This window comes from Macaca fascicularis, chromosome 1, assembly GCF_037993035.2.
Source record: "Macaca fascicularis isolate 582-1 chromosome 1, T2T-MFA8v1.1".
In the NCBI taxonomy this organism is placed as follows: Eukaryota; Metazoa; Chordata; class Mammalia; order Primates; family Cercopithecidae; genus Macaca; species Macaca fascicularis.
In genome coordinates, this window is record NC_088375.1 from 142,549,429 (window position 1) to 142,571,560 (window position 22,132).

Consider the following 22,132-nt stretch of genomic DNA (forward strand, 5'->3'; position numbering starts at 1 on the left):
TGCTCTGTTTCTTGCTGTTCTTTGCTTTTGGCTTTATTTCTGCATTGTTTAGTGTTTCAAGGCTTAAGCTTTTTTTTTTTTTTTTTTTTTGGCCCTTCGGTTTGTCATTTGTCAACTTTAATTTTTCCTGTTTTGATGGAATCTGACCGTTACATGGCAGCTTTGCCTAACAACTGTTGATTCAGCTCATGTTTTTAAATATAAAAAATCACCAACATACTTTTGAACCCCAGCACTTCAAAGGCAACCCCTGGGGAGTTCATTGTTATTTTGAATATTAGTCAATAGGGGGAGCATAACACACTGTTGATTTCTGTAAGGCGCATAAACCCGTTTTTAGAGTATTAAACATATATTTTGAAAAGGGAGGGCAAAATATCTAGCAAAATAACCAAGTTGCTTTTGGAGTTTATAATGGAGGACTAGATTTAATTTGAACTGATTAAGAATGACCTTGAGGACAGGGCCTGTGTGTTGAATATATGTCAAGAACGCCATGGTGGCTGGACAGATAATAAACACACATACAGTTTTTTTTCAATTTGTTTCCGTAAATGGTGTTTAGGCCAGGCACAGTGGCTCACACCTGTAATTCCAACACTTTGGGAGGCTGAGGTAGGAGGATCACTTGAGCCAAGGAGTTCGAGACCAGCCTGGGCAATATAGTGAGACCCCATCTCTTTAAAAAGTGAAGTTTGAATGTAAACTAATTTTGTGTAGTTTGAATAATATTTCAACTTATCTAGTAGAACTGGAAATCCAGAGGAATTTGTTGTGAATGCTTTGTAATGATCCTCATTTGTCTTTTGTAGAAAACTGGATATAATGAATTTGTTCTCAGGGAGGTTGGTGTGTTCACAATCCTGTCATCATCTTTCATTAACATCTTCTAAGTGCAAGACAATAGGGGATCAGTAATCCTAAATAACAGCAGTTCTATTGCTGTGCATTCCTCAGAGGCTTATGTTAATGTTCAAGTATAGTAATAGTTCAGATGTATCATATTTGATACTAGTATAGGTGTGATGTGTCTATGAATACTCATACCTGTAAATATAAACAATAAGAATAAATATGCTTGGAAAATCAAACTTGACTTTCAAAAAAAGTTTTTGGCTGAGTGCGGTGACTCATGCCTGTAATCCCAGCATGTTGGGAGGCCGAGGCAGGTGGATCACTTGAGGTCAGGAGTTTGAGACCAGCCTGGCCAACATGGCGAAACCCAGTCTCTACAGAAAATACAAAATTTGCCGAGTGTGGTGGTGCACACCTGTAATCCCAGCTACTCCAGAGGCTGAGGTGGGAGGATCCCTTGAGCCCAGGAGGTGGAGGTTTCAGTGAGCTGAGATCGTGCCACTGCATTCCAGCCTGGGAGACAGCGAGGCTCTGTCTCAAAAAAAAAAAAAAAGGTTTTTAAGTTTTGTCTGTAGTTTTGTAGGCCAGTTTCCTTTCTTGTTTCTTGCGTATTATGTAGGTTTTTTTTTTTTTTTTTGAGACAGAGTCTCACTGTGTCACCCAGGCTGGAGTGCAATGGAGCAATCTTGGCTCACTGCAACCTCTGCCTCCTGGGTTCACGCCATTCTCCTGCCTCAGCCTCTCGAGTAGCTGGGACTACAGGCACCTGCCACCACGCCCAGCTCATTTCTTGTATTTTTAGTAGAGATGGGGTTTCACCGTGTTAGCCAGGATGGTCTTGATTTCCTGACCTCATGATCCACCCGCCCCGGCCTCCCAAAGTGCTGGGATTATAGGTGTGAGCCACTGTGCCCGGCCCCGTATTATGTAGTATTGATTTACCTTTATTACATTTACCACGTTAGGGTCCCATGGATCCTATTTTAAAATAACTTTCAAAATTAGTCTAGTCCCTTCTTTTTAAATCTTAGCATTGCACTTACACTACGGAGTAGCATTTATTTAGGATCTCATTTAGTCTTCTATGCTTTGCTCTAGTTTACTCAAGTAATTCAACAAACACTTATAACCTCCTACTCCCTACTAGGCTTATGGTTCCTGGTCTTGGAGCTTGGCAAATTAATTGTCCTTATTCAGTGCTCTGACAGCTGGGGGGCCAAAATGCCTTCAGGTTGCTTAGGGGTTTCTTACAGAAAGCCTTTCGTTTGCTTGAAGGAAAGTGTTGCTCCATTCTTTTTTTTTTTTCTTTTTTCCCTTCTTTTTAAGACTCAGAGGAATTAATTTTTCTCTCTTGCATGCAAACTTGGTTGTGACTTGTGAAAGTCAGGTGAGTGCTTGTTTTTCTGAGGGCAGAATCGGAGCCTAAGAGCCCAGGGAACTCAACTGTCCTTTGAGTTTTAAGAAGGTGATCACTGCTGACTTCTTTAGTATATAAGTGATGACCAATTTCCTGGGTTCAAAAATCTGTGAAAGGACCTGACTTTACATTTTAAGATTAACAGACAGAACAGTTAGAGCTTAGACAGTGGCTGTGTAAGTAGTAACTTTGCTGAAATATTTTGCCTGGATGATTCTGCTCTGTGGTCATTTTGAATTACCCCTGTTCTTGATAATTCATTTTGAAATGTATTTTTTGTGGTGCTTTCATTGCTGTTGGTTAAAAATTGTAATTGTCAGATTTATTTTTTATTTTTATTTATATACTTATTCATATAAAAATATATATAAATATATGTAAAATCTTACATATATAAAATCTAATATATAATCTAAAAATATGTATAATATATTTTATATATGTATATTTTGAGACAGAGTCTCACTGTGTTGCCCAGGCTGGTCTCGAACTCCTGGGCTCAAGTGATCCTCCTGCCTCATCTTCTCAAATTGTTGGGATTACAGGCATGAGCCACTGCTCCTGGCTGTCAGATTTATTAGCTACTAAAGGACAGTCTTCTTTTTCAGTCTTAACAGTTATTTAAAAGTGATTTTATTGCCATTTCCATCAGTCTACTGGAGCATTTTTCTTATATTTTTAAACTTATTTAAAACAATTGTAAATTTTAAAAATGTTAACTTTTTTGAAATTTGCATAACTTGAGTTAGATAAATGTTTTTAGGGACCTTTAATGTAAAAGCAATCTTGTATTGCCACTAGGAATATAAACAATTTGGAATTTAACAGTGAATCTAGGTTATATGAAAAGCTAACCTTTAACACATAACAGTGAGCCTTCAGCAGATTGAGTGAGGGCATTTCTGTAGGAAGAAAATTAAGTGTACCAACAGCCATAGCAGTAATTTCTGTGGTTCTACATCTTCAGAGTAACACTTGGAATGATAGCATTGTTTCTTTGCAGCATTTCATAAAACACAAGCTGTTGCTAATTTGTTCAGTTTCTAGTCAAGCTGAAATAAATCAACACAGCTTGGAAGGGACTTACAAGAAGGATCTGGGTTCATTTCCTGGGCTCTGTCCATTTCTAGATTTCTTATTTTATATCTTTTGAAATAGTACATTTGTTTGTTAACTGACATTGAGCTTTATTTTCTCTGCTTGCAAAGTCCTTGCTTAAGAATCAGCACAAATTTCCAAGCATTCTTCCTCCCCTCTTGAATAATGATTTTGATGTCTTGCTCTCTCAACCAAAATGTGTTTTTGAAACAACATTAATATAAATTCTGCATGAAGCTACTCTCATTTGGAACTTATTCTTCATTTTTTATTCTTCAGTTTTTCAGGCCAAAGATGAAGACTTAATAGGCTGACAACTGCTTATGAGGGATAGAGACCATATTTAAAACAGAAGGTCTGGAACAAGAGCCCCAGAATGATGCCTTCAGGCCATCCTAATGTGCCCTGCTGAAGATAATTTTTTTGGTGTGGAGGGGGGCAGGACAGGGAACTGAATGTCTGGTTTTTGTGCTGGTGTTTCTGTTATGTTGAAATCTTCTTCCAGCCTGGGAAGAGGATTTAGTTATATGTAGAGCCTGGCAAAGTTGATTTTTAGACTTAGATTTTAATGGTTTTTTTTTTTTTTTTTTTTGACAGAGTCTTGCTCTGTCGCTGAGGCTGGAGCGCAGTGGTGTGATCTTGGCTCACTGCAAGCTCTGCTTCCTGTGTTCAAGCGATTATTGTGCCTCAGCCTCCCAAGTAACTGGGATTACAGGCGGGGGCCACCCCTCTGGCTAATTTTTGTATTTTTAGTAGAGACAGGGTTTTGTCATGTTGTCCAGGCTGGTCTCAAACTTCTGGCCTCAAGTGATCTGCCCTGCCTCGACCTCCCAAGGTGCAGGGTTTACAGGTGTGAGCCACCACGCCCACAAGCCGACTTTAATGTTACACTGTTGCCAAGATAATAATTTAGAATTAAGTCTGAAATGTTAGCTCTATCGTTACTTAAAAAAATGGTTATAAAGAAGCGTATACTCTCTGGACATTGGACTCTTAGTGAAAGGGGCCTTTGGAGTTGGGTGCTGTTTGCAGGAGGATGAAACACCTGCTTTTCTGTCCTTCCAGGCATATAATTCATTTCTCTGGTATATGCTGAAGGTCAGGTTTTTTGTGTAAAATTGCTGATGGATCATTTGTAAAAACACATTTAAGTTGATTAGTCCTTGAAAAATGATCTTTAGAAAACAGTCTTTACAGATACTAGTCCTTGAGCTTTCCTGTGGATCAGATTGCCTTGGGCGAAGGTCTGCAGTTTCACAGGCATGACTCACTACCTTTCATAGGTGAGAACATCACATGGGCCAGGTGGAGGGTCTAGTAGGACTCCGGATTTCTTTTTAAATTTGTATCATACTATTTTGCTAATGGAAACTTGACGAATACTTAAATCCATCTGGCAAGTGAAAAGGGTCCCTTTTGGGAGTATTCGTTTTGTTAGCATTTTTAGTGATTTATTGTTTTGACAGTGTGATATTGGTCCTTGGATGCAAAAATACTCTGGAGACTATTTGGAAATTTCATTTTATAATTAACTAACTGTGTGATAATTGCTGGAGCATAATGTGGCTTTTTTTTTCCTTTTCTTTCTTGGAAGGTTATTTGAGGTGAAAAACTTAGATTCTAATCACAAAGCCTTGTGTTCATGTGGTACCCTGAGTACTTTTGTAAGATACTCACTGTGTTACTGTGAGTTATCTCTTTTATGGTTTTTTCTTTAAAACAAAACTCTTCTGACTCCCCATAAAGAATAAGTATCTCATTTTGTTAATTTAGATTTTGTGCAGTTGGCTGGCAAATTAAATTTAACTTTGAGGGAAAGCACCATTGACTCATTACATACATTTTGCATCATTGCAGTATAAGGTCTTCCCTATGTGTGTGGGAGAAGTTTCTGATCTAAATGGGCATGTTTCCTATTGCTGGTCTATCTTTTTGCCAAAACCTTTCTGAATAGACATTCCTATTCATTTTCTTATTTTCGAGACTTTAGAGAGATTGTTACTTGGTATGTATTCGTGATAAATTATCTGAATCCTGAAAAAAAACACTTAGGCCAACAACCCATTTTGTAAAGACACTTGTCTTTGAGCTTTTAAGCTGTCATACTCATTATTCATTACAATAGCTGTACAGCCATTGGATGTATCATGTTTTTTTGACACAGGAGCTAGGGGAAGGATGACCTACTAGTTGCATTTCACATTTTTCCATATTTATATCTTTTTTCAATTTGTGGCATCTTTATTTCATTGTTAGAGTGGTTGTTCTCTAAGATGTTCCAGGTTTTAATTTCATTCACTGTGTGGGCTAAATAAGGAGCTTTCCTGTAGAACCAATTCTTCTAAATTCCTGAAAATGTCAATTAAAAATTAGCCAGGCGTGGTGGTGTGCGCTTGTAGCTTCTCAGAAGGCTGAGGCAGGAGGATTGCTTGAGCCAGGAGGTTCGAGGCTGCAGTGAGTCTTGGTCATACTACTGCACTCCAGCCTGGGTGACACAGTGAGACCTTGTCCCTGTCCCCACCAAAAAGAAAAAAAAAGAAAATATGAAGAAAAAAGAAAATGCTTCCAAAAGGCATCCCATCTAGATACCATGCTGGTGAGGGCTTTTGGTCATGTTTGGGTGGGAGATAGCTGAACACAGAGCAGGATTTCAATGGGTAGGGAGGCTAGGAAAAGGAGGGGAGTGTCTAATTTGTTGGGAGAAAATCCACTTTTGCATAATAATAAGGGATTTAAGTGTTTTCTTTGGAGTTAATATATATTTCAAGTAGGTAGATAGGTAAGATGTTTGCAAAAGAAATTTTGCTAAGGTTGAGGTTCTGTAGTTGGCAACTCTTGTAACCCTGAAGATCCTGTTCTCTAAAGCCAGGAAAAAGTAGTCTGTTTCCAATTATGTATCACAAAAAATAGTGAAATTAAGCCAAGAAAAATGATCATTTGGGAGTTGGATTGCTTTTTTTGTAGAGGGTAAAGGAGAAAGGACTGTAGACACACATTTTAAAGAATCTGCTAGTTTTTCTGTTGGCTTTCAGATTTTTCTCAAATGCTCTGTATTGGAAATTAAGAATAATTTTAGGATTAAAGGCTTTTTCCTCCTTCGGCTTCTTTTCGTTTCTCAGAGAGCAAACAGAAGAACATTTAGGCAGTTTTTGCTGACATGAAGGGATTTGGGTCCAGTGTTCCGGGACCCAGCTTGTTTTTGGTAAAGCCTTTTCCTGCCTAAATGGTCCCAGGTTATGGGCTCACAGCATCATGCCTGGTAGTGGTGCTATGGTTTTTGTTATGTGATTTTTTTTTTTACCATGCTTTGAACTGAAATGTATTCCCTGCTGCCTAGCATTATTCTGCTGGAGGAGAAAATTAGGGATGTTAGTGTGAGAAAGGTATGGAGGTGCGAAGCCTAGCATTTGGATGATGTGTGGGTGAATCTATTGTCCTCAGCACTTGTCAGAAGCCAACTAGCCTTTCTGGATGCCTACTGCTAGTTTCGGGATTAGTGGTCCTGTGAGACCTAGGTGTTAACTAAGAAATCTCCTTTCCACCGCCAGAAGATCACCCCCGGCAGGTCTTAGTTCCTGTTTCTCATACCTTACACCTCTACAGAGTGTTGAATAAGACTTTCCTGATGCTACATAATCTTTGATAACTCTTAGTCTTGTCACTGAGGCTAATGTGTTTTAGCTCTTGGTGCTTTTCTTCTCACCTCCCATTTACTCTCCTGCCTGCTGCTGGCTCCCACGCCCACCACACCCCCATGAGGTGCTAGAAGAGGTGCGAAGTGCAGAGTGCAAAGTTGCATTTGCTGCTTTACTTTCCTTTTTCTCCCATTTTTTTTTCTTGGTTGCCCTGAAATGAGTTCTCCTGGTTTTCCTCTTATGTTCCAGATGTCTCTTCAGTCTTCCATTTCGTTCCTTTTTTTTTTTTTTAAATTTATTTATTTATTTATTTTTTTTGAGACGGAGTCTCACGCTGTTGCCCAGGCTGGAGTGCAGTGGCGCGATCTCGGCTCACTGCAATCTCTGCCTCACGGGTTCAAGCAATTCTCCTGCCTCAGCTGCATACTCCCACCCCCCGAGTAGCTGGGATTACAGGCGTGCACCACCACGCCCAGCTACTTTTTGTATTGTTAGTAGAGACAAGGTTTCGCCATGTTGGCCAGGCTGGTCTTGAACTCCTGACCTCAGGTGCTCTACCTGCCTCAGCCTCCCAAAATGCTGGGATTACAGACGTGAGCCACAGTGCCCGGCCCAGTCTTCCTTTTGAATGCTTGATCCCTATGGGTTGACATTTTCCAAGGTTCCATTTTCCTTTCCTCCCCTCTCCTTCCCTCCCTTCCTCTTTTCTTTTTCTTGTCTTTTCAGTCTACATTGAGTTGCTCATATTTCTGTGCTTCAATATCAACAGCTCCCAGTTTTTTCACACCCTTATTTCCAACAGCCTCTCAGACAGTGCCATCTGGTTTTTCTGTAGGTTTTTCTATTACAGTCCAAAAGCCACCATATTACTTCTCTGTGGTCCATAGTCTCCACAGTGTCACCTTCTGTATTTCCCATGTCCCTTCTTCTCTGTGGGGGTTCTTGCTTACTCTTCCAGGCTCTCACTGCTGCCAGCTCCTCTGGTGGGGCTTCATGTGGCTCCTCCTGGCAGGTGCTTCTCTTGCTGACTCATGAGAATGTTTTTTTCTTCCTTCGGCAGATTCCCTAGAGCAGGATCGAGTCTTACCATCTTGGTATCCTAGGTGTGTAGCATGGGCCTGGTTTATAGATATATTGAAAAATGGAATTCTTCATTTCAGCCCACTTCAGTTATGACTTTGGGGAAAGATCAGGCTTACAGTTGATATAAATTATAGCTATAGAAAAGACACAGGAAATCAACTCAGAATCATAGAGTTTAGGGTTAGAGTGGGGCTTAGAATAATCTTCCTTAAGTTTCTCTAAAGATGAGAACAACCAGAGAACGGTGTTCCCCTCCCTGCCCTTCTGCAGCCTGGTTCCCACCCAATAGCCAGAACGATTGTGATAAACCCTAAGTCAGATTCCTTCATTCCCTTGCTTAAGACACTCTAGGCTGGGAGCAGTGGCTCACGCCTGTAATCCCAGCACTTTGGGAGACTGAGGCAGGCGGATCACAAAGTCAGGAGTTTGAGACCAGCCTGGCCAGCATGGTGAAACCCCATCTCTACCAAAAATACAAAAAATTAGCCTGGCATGGTGGCACGTGCCTGTAATCCCAGCTACTCGGGAGGCTGAGGCAGGAGAATCGCTTGAACCCAGGAGGTGGAGGTTGCAGTGAGCCGAGATTGCACCTGCACTCCAGCCTGGTGACAGAGCCAGACTCCGTCTCAAAACAAAACAAAACAAAAAACACTCTACTGTTTATTCTTGCCTTTCTCAGAATAAAAGCCAAAATTCTCACAGTGATCTGTAAAGCCCTGCACAACGAGCCCACCACTCTCATGCTGGTGACCCAGTTGACTTCCCTCTTGTGCTCTCTAGGCTGCTCACTCTGCTCCAGCAGCCACGCCTGATTGTTGGCCCCTGAGCACGCCAGATACGCTCTGTCTCAGGGCCTTTGCACGTGCTGTTTCCTTTGCTTGGAATGTTTTTCCCCAAATAGGTACAGAATTCGCTTTTGTTAGGTCCTTATTCAAAACAGACAAACCAAAACCTCACACACATACTTTGTCTCTCCCTTTTCTGCTTTGTTTTCTTAGCATTGGTCTGTATGTAATATATAATTATGTATCTTGTTTATAGTCTGTTTCCTCTAGCTAGAATGAAAGCTCCATCAGGGCAGGGATTTTTATGTTTTGTTCTCTGTTGAATACCCACACCTGGAACAGTCCTGGCATGAAGCAGGCACTTGATAAACATTATTAAATTAATAAATGAATGAGAAGCATCATTTTATGACTTTTTTTTTGGGGGGGGGCAGGGTCTCACTCTGTCACCCAGGCTGGAGTGCAGTGGCACAATCTTGGCGCACTGCAACCTCTGCCTCCTTGGGTTCAAGCCATTCTCCTGCCTCAGCCTCCCAAGTAGCTGGGATTACAGGCACATGCCACCATGCCCAGCTAATTTTTTTTTGTATTTTTGGTAGAGACGGAGTTTCACCATGTTGGCCAGGCTGGTCTTGAACTCCTGATCTCAAGTGATTCTCCTGCCTTGGTCTCCCAAAGTGCTAGGATTACAGGCGTGAGCCACAGCGCCCAGTCCATTTTATGGATTTCTTATAGCCCCAGTTATAGGTGCACTCAGGGCATTAAAAAGGGAAAATTGGGCCAGGCATGGTGGCTCAGGCCTGTAATCCCAACACTTTTGGAGACTGAGGACAGGAGTTCGAGACCAGCCTGGCCAGCATGGTAAAAACCCGTCTTTACTAAAAAAATACAAAAATTAGCTGGGCTTGGTGGCAGGCACCTGTAATCCCAGCTACTCGGGAGGCAGAGGCAGGAGAATTGCTTGAACCTGGGAGGCGGAGGTTGCAGTGATCTGAGATAGTGCCACTGCACTGCAGCCTGGGAAACAGAGTCCCTGCTTACAGGGACTGTAGTTGAGGTGGGAGAATAGCTTGAGCCAAGGAGTTTGAGGCTGCAGTGAGCTATGATCAAGCCCCTGCACACCAGCCTGAGTGACAGAGTGAAACCCTATCCCCCTCTCCCACCACCCCCTCAAAAAAAGAGAAAACCATCAGATCTCGGGGAAGGAGAATCTGATTTTTAAAAAACCTCATTTAAGACTCGTTGGACTAGAACACTGACCTCTTTTTCATTGTCTGACTCGAAGCAGCACCCGTGGGTCCCCCCATCCTTACAAGTGGTTTGGGAAGACTCCCATTTTATGTCTAACAGGCATGGGCTTGCTGAGGTTTCTCTCTGCCTGTGGTTTGCCCTTTAACCTAGCAGGCTACAAAGATGAAAAGCAAACACAACATTAAAGAAAAGAGCTAGGGAAGAGGGCAGGGGGAAACAGGGCAGAATTTCCTTGCAGCCCTGACATCTTGCCTTGTTTCTGTGCCCATCCCCTTGTCTGGTCACACAGTCCCGTCCAGAGCTGCCTTGCTTGGGGGCTATGTTCTGTCTTGAGACTTTTAGGCCAGATGACTCTTGAGGAGTTTTGCTTTGATGTTCTAATTTTTTTGAAAACAAATCTTAATTTTAGGCAAAAAGGACATTGGAGAATGGATTATTTAAAATTAAATTACCATCTTTTGAAGTGAAGTTTTAACCCTTCTCAAGATAAGGGGTTGTCACTGAAATTTCTGCTTGCTTCTGCTGGTGGTGCTAGTGGGAAGTCAGGATTGGCAGGACCCCGTCTTGTGAAACCAATACCTTAAATCCACGGGGTAATAAATTCAGCTCTGAAGAAGTGTCAGACTCTTGTGGGTAGGGATTATGTGGAATGGAGTACATAATTTGTATTAGTGTAATAGTAAAGTTAGAGGAATTTGCCTCCTGCTCTTATTGAGATAACATCGGCATGGTTCCTACAGGGATAGGAAGCCCAGCCAAGAAAGTCAAAGGCTTAGGAGGAAGCTATTGGCCATGTACAAAGCCTGCAGTGTCATTCACCCTGGGATTCAAAGCTACCACATTGAAAATAAATTGTCTGGAATGGAACTGAGTTATCAGTGAGTAGTTAAAAATAATCATAGCTACCATTTCCTGAATTTCTAACAACATACTAGGGAGTAACTGCTTTCTTTATTAATTTAATCATCATAACAACCCCATGAAGGAGATAGAATCATTATCTCTACTTTACAGATCAGGCGTGGAACTTTAAGTAAGTTGCCCAAAATTATATTGCTTAGAAAAGTCAGGTGGGGGATTTGAACTCAGGTAGGCTGTGGGAGCCCCACACTTTCCACTATGCTATACTGTAGTCTGCTTCTAGGACAAACCAAGCATGCTCTTACCTCAGGACCTTTGCATTCGCTATTCCCACTGCCTGGGAGGTTTTTCCTTTAGATTTTGTTGTAGCTTTGTCTCTTACCTCTGTGCTTAAATGTTACCTTGTCTGGGAGGCCCTCTTTGACCACCCTGTCTAAAATAGCATCCCTCCTGTCATCACTCTCTCTCCTTAACCTGCTTTATTTTCCTTTCCTAGGTCTTATCAGGCCTTGACATATTATTTGTTTGTTGTCTGTCTGTCCCTACCTTTAGAAGGTAAACTGTGTGAAAACAGGGTGTGTTTAATTTGCTGCTATGTGCCCACCTCCCTGAACAGTGCCCAAGACAGGGTAGGTGCTAATAAATGTTTGTTGAGTGAATGAATGAAGTCAACTAAAACTGCTGATCAAGGCCTGCCACCCTGGTTTCAGAACAAAATAATTTGTCCCTTGTGTCAGATCTCGTCAGACTACCCACCACCAGAAAGTGAGAGTCCATGCAGGGCCTGGTTGATATCTACAGTGGCTTAGTAATAGGCACAGTCCCTATCTTTTTTTTGTAAGTCAGCTGTTTCTGGAGGATTCCCTGTTTGTAGTGGTTAAGAGCATGGGCGTGGAATTACACAGACCTGGACTTAAGTCCTGGTGCCAGGATTTATAAGCTGGTGACTTCGGGTTGCTTAGCATGGTTTTTTTTTTTTTTTTTTTTTTTTTTTTTTTTTTTTTTGGTGACAGAGCAGAGTCCCACTCTCTCTGTTGCCTAGGCTGGAGTGCAGTGGTGCCATTGTAGCTCCCTTGCAGCCTTAAACGTCTGGGCTCAAGTGATCCCCCTGCCTCAGCCTTCCAAGTAGCTAGGAATATAAGCATGTGCCACCATGCCTGGCTAATATTTTTGATTGTATTTATTTGTTTTTTTTTTTTTTTGAGAAACTCATGATATTCAAATTATTTTAATTTTTTCTATGTTTCCCAGGCTGGTTGTGAACTCCTGGCTTCAAGTGAGCCTTTGGCCTCTGCCTCCCAAAGTGCTGGGATTATAGGTGTGAGCCACTGTACCCAGCCTTGCTTAGCATCTTGAAGCCTCACTTTTCTCACTACAAAATGGAGTAAAGGGCATCTCTCTCCTTGGGTTGTTGATAGGATTAAATGAGAAATTGTGATATACATGATAGGTGTTCAATAGGTGATAGCTGAGACATTATGTGGGTTCAGAAGAAAGCAGAGATGTCAGCTTCTGACAGGAAGGGGAATAAAGTATAGACACTTGATCAACCACAGAATAATTACAAAGCAGCATGTGGACAAGTCTTGGCTTTGCAACTAAGTAGCTGTGTAAAGCTGGGCCAGTTGTTGAGCCTTTCTAATTTTTGGTTTGCTAATCTGTAAAATTAAAGGGTCGGAGTAGATACTACCTATTTCTAGCATTCCAAGTTGGCTCTGACTAGAAGATAATGTGGAACGAATTATACACAAAATGTTAAGTGACAGAATGTTCACAGTAGGATGGGATTAATCAGAAGTCCCTTTTAGAATGAGGTGAGGACCATCAGTAGAGTTCTTAGACTTTGAGAAATAGCATAAAAATGGCAGATTGTGATACAATGGGCAGATCTGACAAAATTCAGGTTTTATGTGTGCTTACATTGTTGGGAAGATACTGCATTTAAATAATTTTTGTTTACATAAGTTATGTATTAAAATAGCTAATGTAGTATTAATATTCTATTTATTCTTATGTTGTCAAGTTGAATATTTTTCTTGGATAACACTTTCCCGTTTTGTGAAGTTATTCCTGCTAGCCTTTACATAATTATGCATTTCAGATTTCTACAAGTGTGTTTGAAGTCTCATTTTCTAGAAGGGATTCAGGATTATTAGTCCATGTAATGACAATTATAGTATGATATAGAATAGAAGATTTTCTTATTTAATTTCTTCATATTAGAGATGAAGGAAGTAGGACCCAGAAGGTCTGAGCTGGTAAAACATGCTGATGGTTGCACTCCTGCCTCCTTTTCCTTTGAGGATGCCTGAGGTTCTTGTGCACAACTCTTATTTGTTATCGAGAAATGTTCTAATAACTTATCCTGCTGTACTATTTTTTCTGTTTTCTTTTTTTTTTCTTTCTTTTTTTTTTTTTTTGAGACAGTCTTGCTTTGTAGCCCAAGCCGGAGTGCAGTGGCGCGATCTCGGCTCACTGCAAGCTCCGCCTCCCGGGTTCACGCCATTCTCCTGCCTCAGCCTCCTGAGTAGCTGGAACTACAGGCGCCCGCCACACCGCCCGGCTAATATTTTGTATTTTTAGTAGAGATGGGGTTTCACCGTGTTAGCCAGGATGGTCTCGATCTCCTGACCTTGTGATCCGCCCATCTCGGTCTCCCAAAGTGCTGGGATTACAGGCGTGAGCCACCGTGCCTGGCAGTTTTCTTTTTCTCTTTGAGACAGAGTCTTGCTCTGTTGCCCAGGCTGGAATACAGTGGCATGATCTCAGCTCACTGTAACCTCTACCTGCCGAGTTTAAGTGGTTCTCCTGCTTCAGCCTCCCGAATAGCTGAGATTACAGGCATGTGCCACTACACCCAGCTAATTTTTGTATTTCTTGTAGAGATGTGATTTCACCATGTTGGTCAGGTTGGTCTGGAACTCCTGACCTCAAGTTATCTGCCCACCTTGGCCTAACAAAGTGCTGGGATTGCAGGTGTGAGCTACAGTTCCTGGCCTGTACTATTTTTATTGTAGTATACACAGTAGTTTTTTATACCTGTAGTCCACTGTGGTACCTTCATTAGATGCCCACTGTCAGCCAAGTGTAGGTAGACTATGATCTGCCTTGCTGGAATTAAGACAGTGGGAAAGCTGTACCTGGAAGGAAATAATTACATAATAATTACAACCTGAAGGGTTGGAGGGTTGGATTGTACTGCGTTCTAGGTGTCCAAGTTTAACTTGGTCCAAGGGAATCAGAGGAGGCTTTCTTAAAGAAGTAAGGCTTATGCTGAGACCTGAAGATATTAGAAAGTGACCATCCTAGGGACCATGGAGGGATGTTGAGTTCTGATATAGTGAACATCACTTTTGGAAGGTGAGGACTTGGCCCTTTTGTGGGACTGAATTGACACTAGTGTGGCTGGAGCGTGCAGAAGATGAGCTTGGACTAACTAGACGATGGTTGGTGGCCATGTGAAGTTTTGCTGTTTATCTCGACAGCAGTGGGCAACCGTTGAAGAGTTTTAATTCTTAGTGTTTCACATGCCTGGGCTGTAAACCACCACACCCGGCGCACTTTTAGATTTTTTGTAGAGACAGCTTTTCACTATGTTGTCCAGGCTATCGAAAGCTTTTTTCAATGGCCACGTGCTTGCTAGGGCCTGAGGGAGGATGACTGTTGTCCTGAGAATATTCTGATATGCTGAATTTTGCTTGAATAATTACAGCTTTATGATTTAAACCTTTCTGAGGACAGCTGATTCCTCACTCTAGGTAGCTTGGCTGGTTTGGTGGCAGTGCCAGATTGAGTTCCATAGCCCCCAGCCAAACCCCTGCGGCTAACTGGGAATCATCAGATAGAATCGAGAAGGACCCTGCAGCCCGATCCCTGTAACTTATACTGGAAATGTTGAGGCAGTGGCTTCACCCCCATTTGAACAGTTTGCTACATTATGAGTATCTTTAGAACCCGTACCTTGTATGGAATTTGGAATCATTATTTTTTGGTGATGGAGGGAATTTTTGAAATTCTAGATGATGAAGTCTAATCTCCAAAATAATACAAAATTTGCTATAAACAACTTTCTGTTGCCTTGCTACTAGTAGTTTGCTTATTTTCTTTTTGAAAGTCTAGGTATATTTTAACCATAAAAGTACCAATGACTATTATTTGTTTAAAATAGACTGTGTGGGGCCAGGTGCAGTGGCTCACACCTGTAATCCTAGCACATTGGGAGGCTGAGGTAGGTGGGTCACCTGAGGTCAGGAGTTTGAGACCAGCCTGGCCAACATGGTGAAACCCTGTCTCTACTAAAAATACAAAAATTAGCCAGGCGAGGTGGTGCATGCCTGTAATCCCAGCTACTTGGGAGGCTGAGGCAAGAGAATTGCTTGAACCCAAAGGCAGAGGTTGCAGTGAGCTGAGATTGCGCCATTGCACTCCAGCCTAGGCGACCGAGTGAGACTCCATCTCAAAAAAATAAATAAATAAATAAAATAAAATAAAATAAAATAAAATAGACTGTGTGGGCCATGTATTGTTTTAGGTACCATGCCTAATATTCTGTCTCATATATTATAATCAAAATATTGCTACCATTTTACAGATGAGGGAGTGGTAGGGGCTAAATGACTTGTTCAATGTAACACAGCTGGGTAAGCCAGGGTTTGAACCCCCAAATATAGTTCTTTATTGTAGCTTAAAAGCAGACACCCTTATAAATGAAAAGCTACAGAAACCTTTGGACGCAAAAATCTTAAATATGAAAAGGTGGTTCTTAGAGTATTGCAAGGGTGGGTGAAAAAGCCATCCTGGTTTGTGAGTTTGAATAAAACATGGTCTTTTCCAATTTTGTGAAATGTATCAACACCCACCCTCCCTTTTTCCTGTATTTTGCTTGGGAGTGAGGTGTGTTGTGCTTGGGATAGATGGAAGGGCTTTTAAGGACGGACTGAAGTTCAGCCCCAAGGAAACCAAGGCTGCTGGGGCCAGATCTGTTGATCATGCTCCCAGCCAGGAATGAGGGTGGGCCTGCTTTGGAGGGACAGCCCACCTCGCCTCTGAAGGCAGCCGGCACAGAACAGGTAGAGTGGAGTCAGGCTTCTCTGCTTTCCTCGTACCCTCTGTGCCTACTGCCTCCCCCGTGCCTACGGCCTCCCCTGTGCCTACCAGTACAGGTAGTTCCAGAGTAATCTTCCTCCTTTCTTTTCCTGCCACTGGCAGCCACAGAATGTTGGGACTTTAATCTGACACCTCAGGATAATAAATCTCTTTGGTAGAAACAGCTTGCTAATGATAAATGATAGTTTTAATACTGTACGTGCACAGTCTCATTTGATTCTTGCAACAACCCTGTGATGTAGGTAAATTTCGTCTGTTACAATCTTTACGAAGGAGGAAACTGAGGCTCCATTCTGATCTAAACCTCCATCCTTTCTTGTCTGACATGCTGTGAGAATCTCAACTGATTGTCCAGGCGCTCTGGCCTCACTTCAGTCTGTTCTCTGTACAGTGTGAAGGAAATCTTTAATAATCCCATCTGATCACGCCATTCCCTGTTTAAACCCCTCCTTGAACTTATTCCTCTTCTCTTTCCCTTTTTGCTCTGCAGCTCTCCTCCCTCCTGTAATGCTTCCTCTGCCTGCAATATCATTCCTCACCTGACTTTTTAAATCTTCACTTATCTTCAAGTTGTGGATACTTTTCCTTTAGAGCTCTGATTATATCGTGTAATTATATATTTGTGATTATTGTCTGTTTATCTCACCAGCTTTTAAGCCCACAAGGGCAAAAAACATGTCTCTTTGGCCATTGCTTAGCAGAGTAAGCAGTAAAGATTTGTTGAAAGGAGAAACTTCAGGAAATTAAATGTCTTGCGTGAAGTAGTAAATGATATTTTTACTAGGATATAAGCTCCCTGAGGGCAGGATTTTTGGTGTCTTTTTTCTTTTCTTTTTTTTTTTTTTTTTTTTTTGAGACGGAGTCTCGCTCTGTCGCCCAGGCTGGAGTGCAGTGGCCAGATCTCAGCTCACTGCAAGCTCCGCCTCCCGGGTTCCCGCCATTCTCCTGCCTCAGCCTCCCGAGTAGCTGGGACCACAGGCGCCGCCACCTTGCCCGGCTAATTTTTTGTGTTTTTAGTAGAGACGGGGTTTCGCCGTGTTAGCCAGGATGGTCTCGATCTCCTGACCTTGTGATCCGCCCGTCTCGGCCTCCCAAAGTGCTGGGATTACAGGCTTGAGCCACCGCGCCCGGCCTTGGTGTCTTTTTTCATTGGTATATCCCTGGCATCTTGAACAGTGCCTGGCATATAGTAGTAATATTTATTGAATATTGATTGTGCTTGGATGTGAGTCCAAAGATTTCTTATCCAAATCTAGGACTTTTTCTCCCTTTGTGCCAAATCTGTTTGAAGATGGGGATTAGTTTAGTTCTGATTCTGAATCATCTCATGGATGTAGCCAGGCCATGTTAGCCATCTAAGGGGAAGCTACTAATTTTTTCTTACTGGCTCTTAGCCTATTGCCAGACATCCATTTTGCCACAGTTTTTCTCTTAGATGCAGCAAGATTTCTCTCCTCACCTTAGGAAATATTGTACCCAACTAGATCCTTTTGAATATTGGTTTAGAACATGATGGTTTTAAGGATTCATTTGGATGGGATTTTTTCAGCGAATCCTGGTCTTTACCTGTGCACTCTTTTGGGTCATGAGGGCATGAGGGGCAGTGCACTTAATAGACTCAGAAATAAACCCAGGGGATCTCTGAAATTAGCAGCGCATTTATTTATTTATTTATTATTAAAAAAAAAACCCATTAAGTCTCCGAATTTTCTTATGTTATTGATGAATACTAAGTGTTCATCAATTCATCAAAGTTCACCTACCTTTTAAATGGAACATGTTGCTTTCAAATGTGGGCAAAATGACTATTATTCCAAATTGCTCTTTCACGATCTCAGAGTATCCTATTTATATTTCTACTTTTTTTTTTTAATACTTTATGTTCTAGGGTACATGTGTACAATATGCAGGTTTGTTACATAGGTATACATGTGCCATGTTGGTTTGCTGAACCCATTAACTCATCATTTACATTAGGTATTTCTACTTTTTTTTTTTTTTTTTAAGTGAAAGCAAGTTTATTAAGAATGTAAAGGAATAAAGGAATGGCTACTCCATAGACAGAACCTATATTTCTTTCTTTCTTTTTTTTTTTTTTGAGATGGAGTCTCACTCTGTTGCCCAGGCTGTAGTGCAGTGGCATGATCTCGGCTCACTGCAACCTCCGTCTCCCGGGTTCAAGTGATTCTCCTGCCTCAGCCTCCCAAGTAGCTGGGATTACAAACACGCACCACCGTGCCTGGTTAACTTTTGTATTTTTAGTTGAGCCAGAGTTTTGCCAGGTTGACCAGGCTGGTCTCGAACTCCTGACCTCAGGTGATCTGCCCAGCTCGGCCTCCCAAAGTGCTGGGATTACAGGCATGAGCCACTGCACCCGGCCAGAACCCATATTTCTAAAGAAATCATTTAGTTCATAAAGTCCAGAGATTCTTTGAGGTCAAAAAGTCAGGATTGGGAGTCCCTGGTGTTTACAGTCAGTGTGGTAGAACCTCACAGAAGAAAAGAGGAGTTTATATTTCCTTAGTTTTATCAAAGCTGCAACTTTTCGGAAGCCTTCAGTCCATCCAGCATTCTAATTAGGAAACTGATTCCTAAGTTGGGTGTTAAGGCACTGAGGTGTACAAGTTGTGGCCAAAACTGGAGTTCAGCTGAATGAGAATGACACGCTTCCCTTTTGCTTCCCCTCTGCCTTGGGAGCCTTTCACCACACTGCGGAGATTAGACAAAAACCTTCTGCAGTTTATTTTCTTTTTGAACAAGTTACATTATGGAGAGAATTTTAAGCTAAAAGAAGAAAAGCTCCCTTTTTGTTACAAACAGCAGTGTGCAGTTTCAGCTTGTCCAGGACTTCCTCAGAGATGTTTTAAGATCCGGTGTAAACTTGCTGTGGTTTGCCTTTGGGCATCAAACTGTTTAGCTTGGCTTTATTATATCTGTAATTGCTGCATTTTAATAATTGCCCAATATTCTTGTCAGCAATTTGCAGCCTATATTTTTAATGGAACCATTTGCCTTTCTTTTCCACAGGTTCGTTCAGACCTGGTTTAAACCCCTGGATTAACGCAGCACAGACCCTCAGACCCACTGCAGCTGTAGGCAGGGTGACGCAAGCTCATTAAATATTCCCACAAGCCTCGTGCCGCTTACAGTTTATGTGCTTCGTAAAATCCTCTGGGAAGTCATCTTCTTCTGAGATCTCCTTACAGGGTTTTGCTTTATAAAAGTTGTCTTTAACATTTGCTGACATAGCATATTCTTCCAGAGAGGTTTTTCCTTATCAAAATTATTACATAGGCAGGAGGCACTATAGTTCTTGTAAACCAGTTCACTAATTTAGGGAATCTAATATTTTGAAGGGAAAAAAATAGACACAGATACTCTTTGTGGTTGTTTAATTTTTAAGTTAACAGAGAAGATTTCCATGTGATCAGAGTTGATGTGGAATTATGGTGACAGAAATGTTGGACTTTGAGAGATAATTAAGTCAGTTTAATGGCTCCCAAATTATCTCTATAATTTAGTCAGCTTTTGAGACAAGCTGTGTCATTGATGACTTATGCCTCAACTTGACTGGTAATTTTGTTCTTTTAGTGAGTCCACTCTTTAGCTTATCTCCTTTTGTCTGTTGTAATGTTTGTTTTTCACTAAACAAAAGTTTGAACTGGATTTACAGTAGCTAAGACTTACATAAATAACTATACCTTAATTTCTCCACTTTATTGGTATAAATACCTCAAAGAGAATGGACAAGTAGCGATACAGTACAGTAATCATAGCTAACATTTATTTGGTTGGTTTTTATGTGCTAGGGATTGTTCTAAGCATTGTGTATGTATATTAACTAACTGAATCCTCACAACAGCCTAACATACATTTCCTACCACAGGATATGTTCATTCATGAAGAGTTCATGAAATGTTAGTTGCCTAACATTACCATTGGGGCAGAGTGGATTCACACCCAGGCAGATTTTTTATCTTTATCATAATCCATATACTATTCATACGAGGATTTTAATCACTAACATATATCAAGATTGAACCATAGTGCCTCCTGCCTATATAATAATTTAGTTTTAAGACATATCTAAGAAATTCTTTTTGAAATTGGAACTTTACTGTTATCATTTCTGGATAGGTAATACTTGCAGATGTTATTAATACAAAACCCAGAAGGGAATTCAGTGAAAAGGCTTCCGCTCCCTCCCACCCCTGTCCTGCAGTCACCCTATTCATAGGCAATGTTACAATTGCAAAGAGCCATTTTAAATATCTTTCTCTTTGACAATTGATGCAATAGACTAAGACCATTTAATTACAAACTCATTAAAAATATTTTTTTTGTACTGTATCTTCACGCACCCACATTGGCTTTGTCTCTGAAGGTAGCGGGCAGCTCCTGTTGGGTGATATTTCCTGAGTGAAGATAATAAGGCCACAACCCCCAGGTGTGTGAGATGGCGCCTGGAAACTCCACCATTCTGCCTTTTCCAGGACCTAGATCAGGGAAGGTCTTTGCACTTTTACCCATAACTTTTATTCTTGATGAGAAGGAACCATGCCTGGAGCATAGTAAATGCTCAGTAAATGTTTGTTAATTGAACTTCTGTGAGTTGTGCCAGGCTCAGGGATAGAGGGCTGGAAAAATATACTTTGGAGTGTCTAAATCAGTAACCATTAGGGCCATGTGAGGAATATTCAAGTTAGGCAAGCCACCACAAAACTCTCATTCAAGACTCTGGATAGGAAAAGATTAGAAAGAACCTTCTAGATCCTCGAGTCCAGTAACCAGATAGTCTCAGATGGGCTGAGAGACAGGGAAGACTTTTCTCCTGTTAAAATGTTGGCAAACAGTTGAAATGAGGACCTTGCCTTTTTACGTTTCTTTATTTTTTTCAGATTGCTTCTCAGTGCAACTTAATTTGATCCTTGTGATAACTCTGTTATTATAACATTAGATTGAGTCTCTAATCAGAGCTGGTTTTGTTTTCTTGTTGGCACTAGGGTTGCATGTATCAAGTGTCATTGATAAGTTTGGTACCACAACTTAACTGGTGATGTTATATTTCAGGTGCACCTGGATTTTCTTCTGTAGTCCTGAAAATTCTCTATAAAACCAAAGATTTAAAATCTCAAAACAGGGCCAGGCGCGGTGGCTCACGCCTGTAATCCCAGCACTTTGGGAGGCCAAGGCGGGCGGATCACAACATCAGGAGTTCAAGACCAGCCTGGCCAACATGGTGAAACCCCATCTCTACTAAAAATACAAAAATTAGCCGGGTGTGGCGGCTCATGTCTGTAATCCCAGCTACTTGGGAGGCTGAGGCAGGAGAATCGCTTGAACCCAGGAGACGGAGGTTGCAGTGAGCCAAGACCATGCCACTGCACTCCAGCCTGGGCAACAGAGCAAGACTCCATCTCAAAAAGAAAACAAAAGTCAAAAGCAAATATGTCATTGGCAAAAGTATTTGCAATAAAAATCTTTATTAGATAGTCACTGCCCTCAGTCTAGTTTGCTTGAGTGCTATTTGGCATCTTTTAAGATAAATTTCTTATATTATGCTTTTCAGAAATTCTCCATTTAACTTTAGTGTCCGTTTGTGAAGTTTCTTCATTAAGTTTGCTTATTGAAATTTGTTTTACAGGCAATTTGAAAATTGCAAGGAGGGACTTTAAGACTACTTCTGATTTGCAAAGATTGTGCTCTGAGCAGGCTGAAGTGACTGGATGAGACACACTGTTGGAGAAATAAAAATGACTTCCCATTATGTGATCGCCATCTTTGCCCTGATGAGTTCCTGTTTAGCCACTGCAGGTAAGTTGCATAATATAAATTGCATGTTTGTTATATATTTTTGGATACATTTTGTCCCAGTCTCTTTAGTTGAGAGGAATTTAGCCCATGTGGTGTTCATGCAGAACTTGAATATTTATGTTCTTTAGGGAAATAAAATATTTGACTACTGTGTAGATACATAATACATTGGTCTGTGCTATATTTTACTAGGTTGGTGCTGGCATTGTCATGTTAGTGATGCAGAT

The 22,132-nt window shown here is 41.3% G+C and overlaps 1 protein-coding gene across 6 annotated transcripts in view; it reads left to right on the plus strand.

The window, feature by feature from the left end:
* Positions 1–22,132, plus strand: part of TGFBR3 (transforming growth factor beta receptor 3) — a 206,569-nt gene that overhangs the window by 2,274 nt on the left and 182,163 nt on the right. For all 6 annotated transcript variants that reach the window (XM_005542754.4, XM_005542755.4, XM_074001730.1 and 3 more), the window contains exon 2: positions 21,736–21,905. In XM_005542754.4, the coding sequence (XP_005542811.3) occupies positions 21,818–21,905 (88 nt within the window). In that variant the 5' untranslated portion in view covers positions 21,736–21,817. The remainder of the gene's footprint in view (positions 1–21,735; positions 21,906–22,132) is intronic.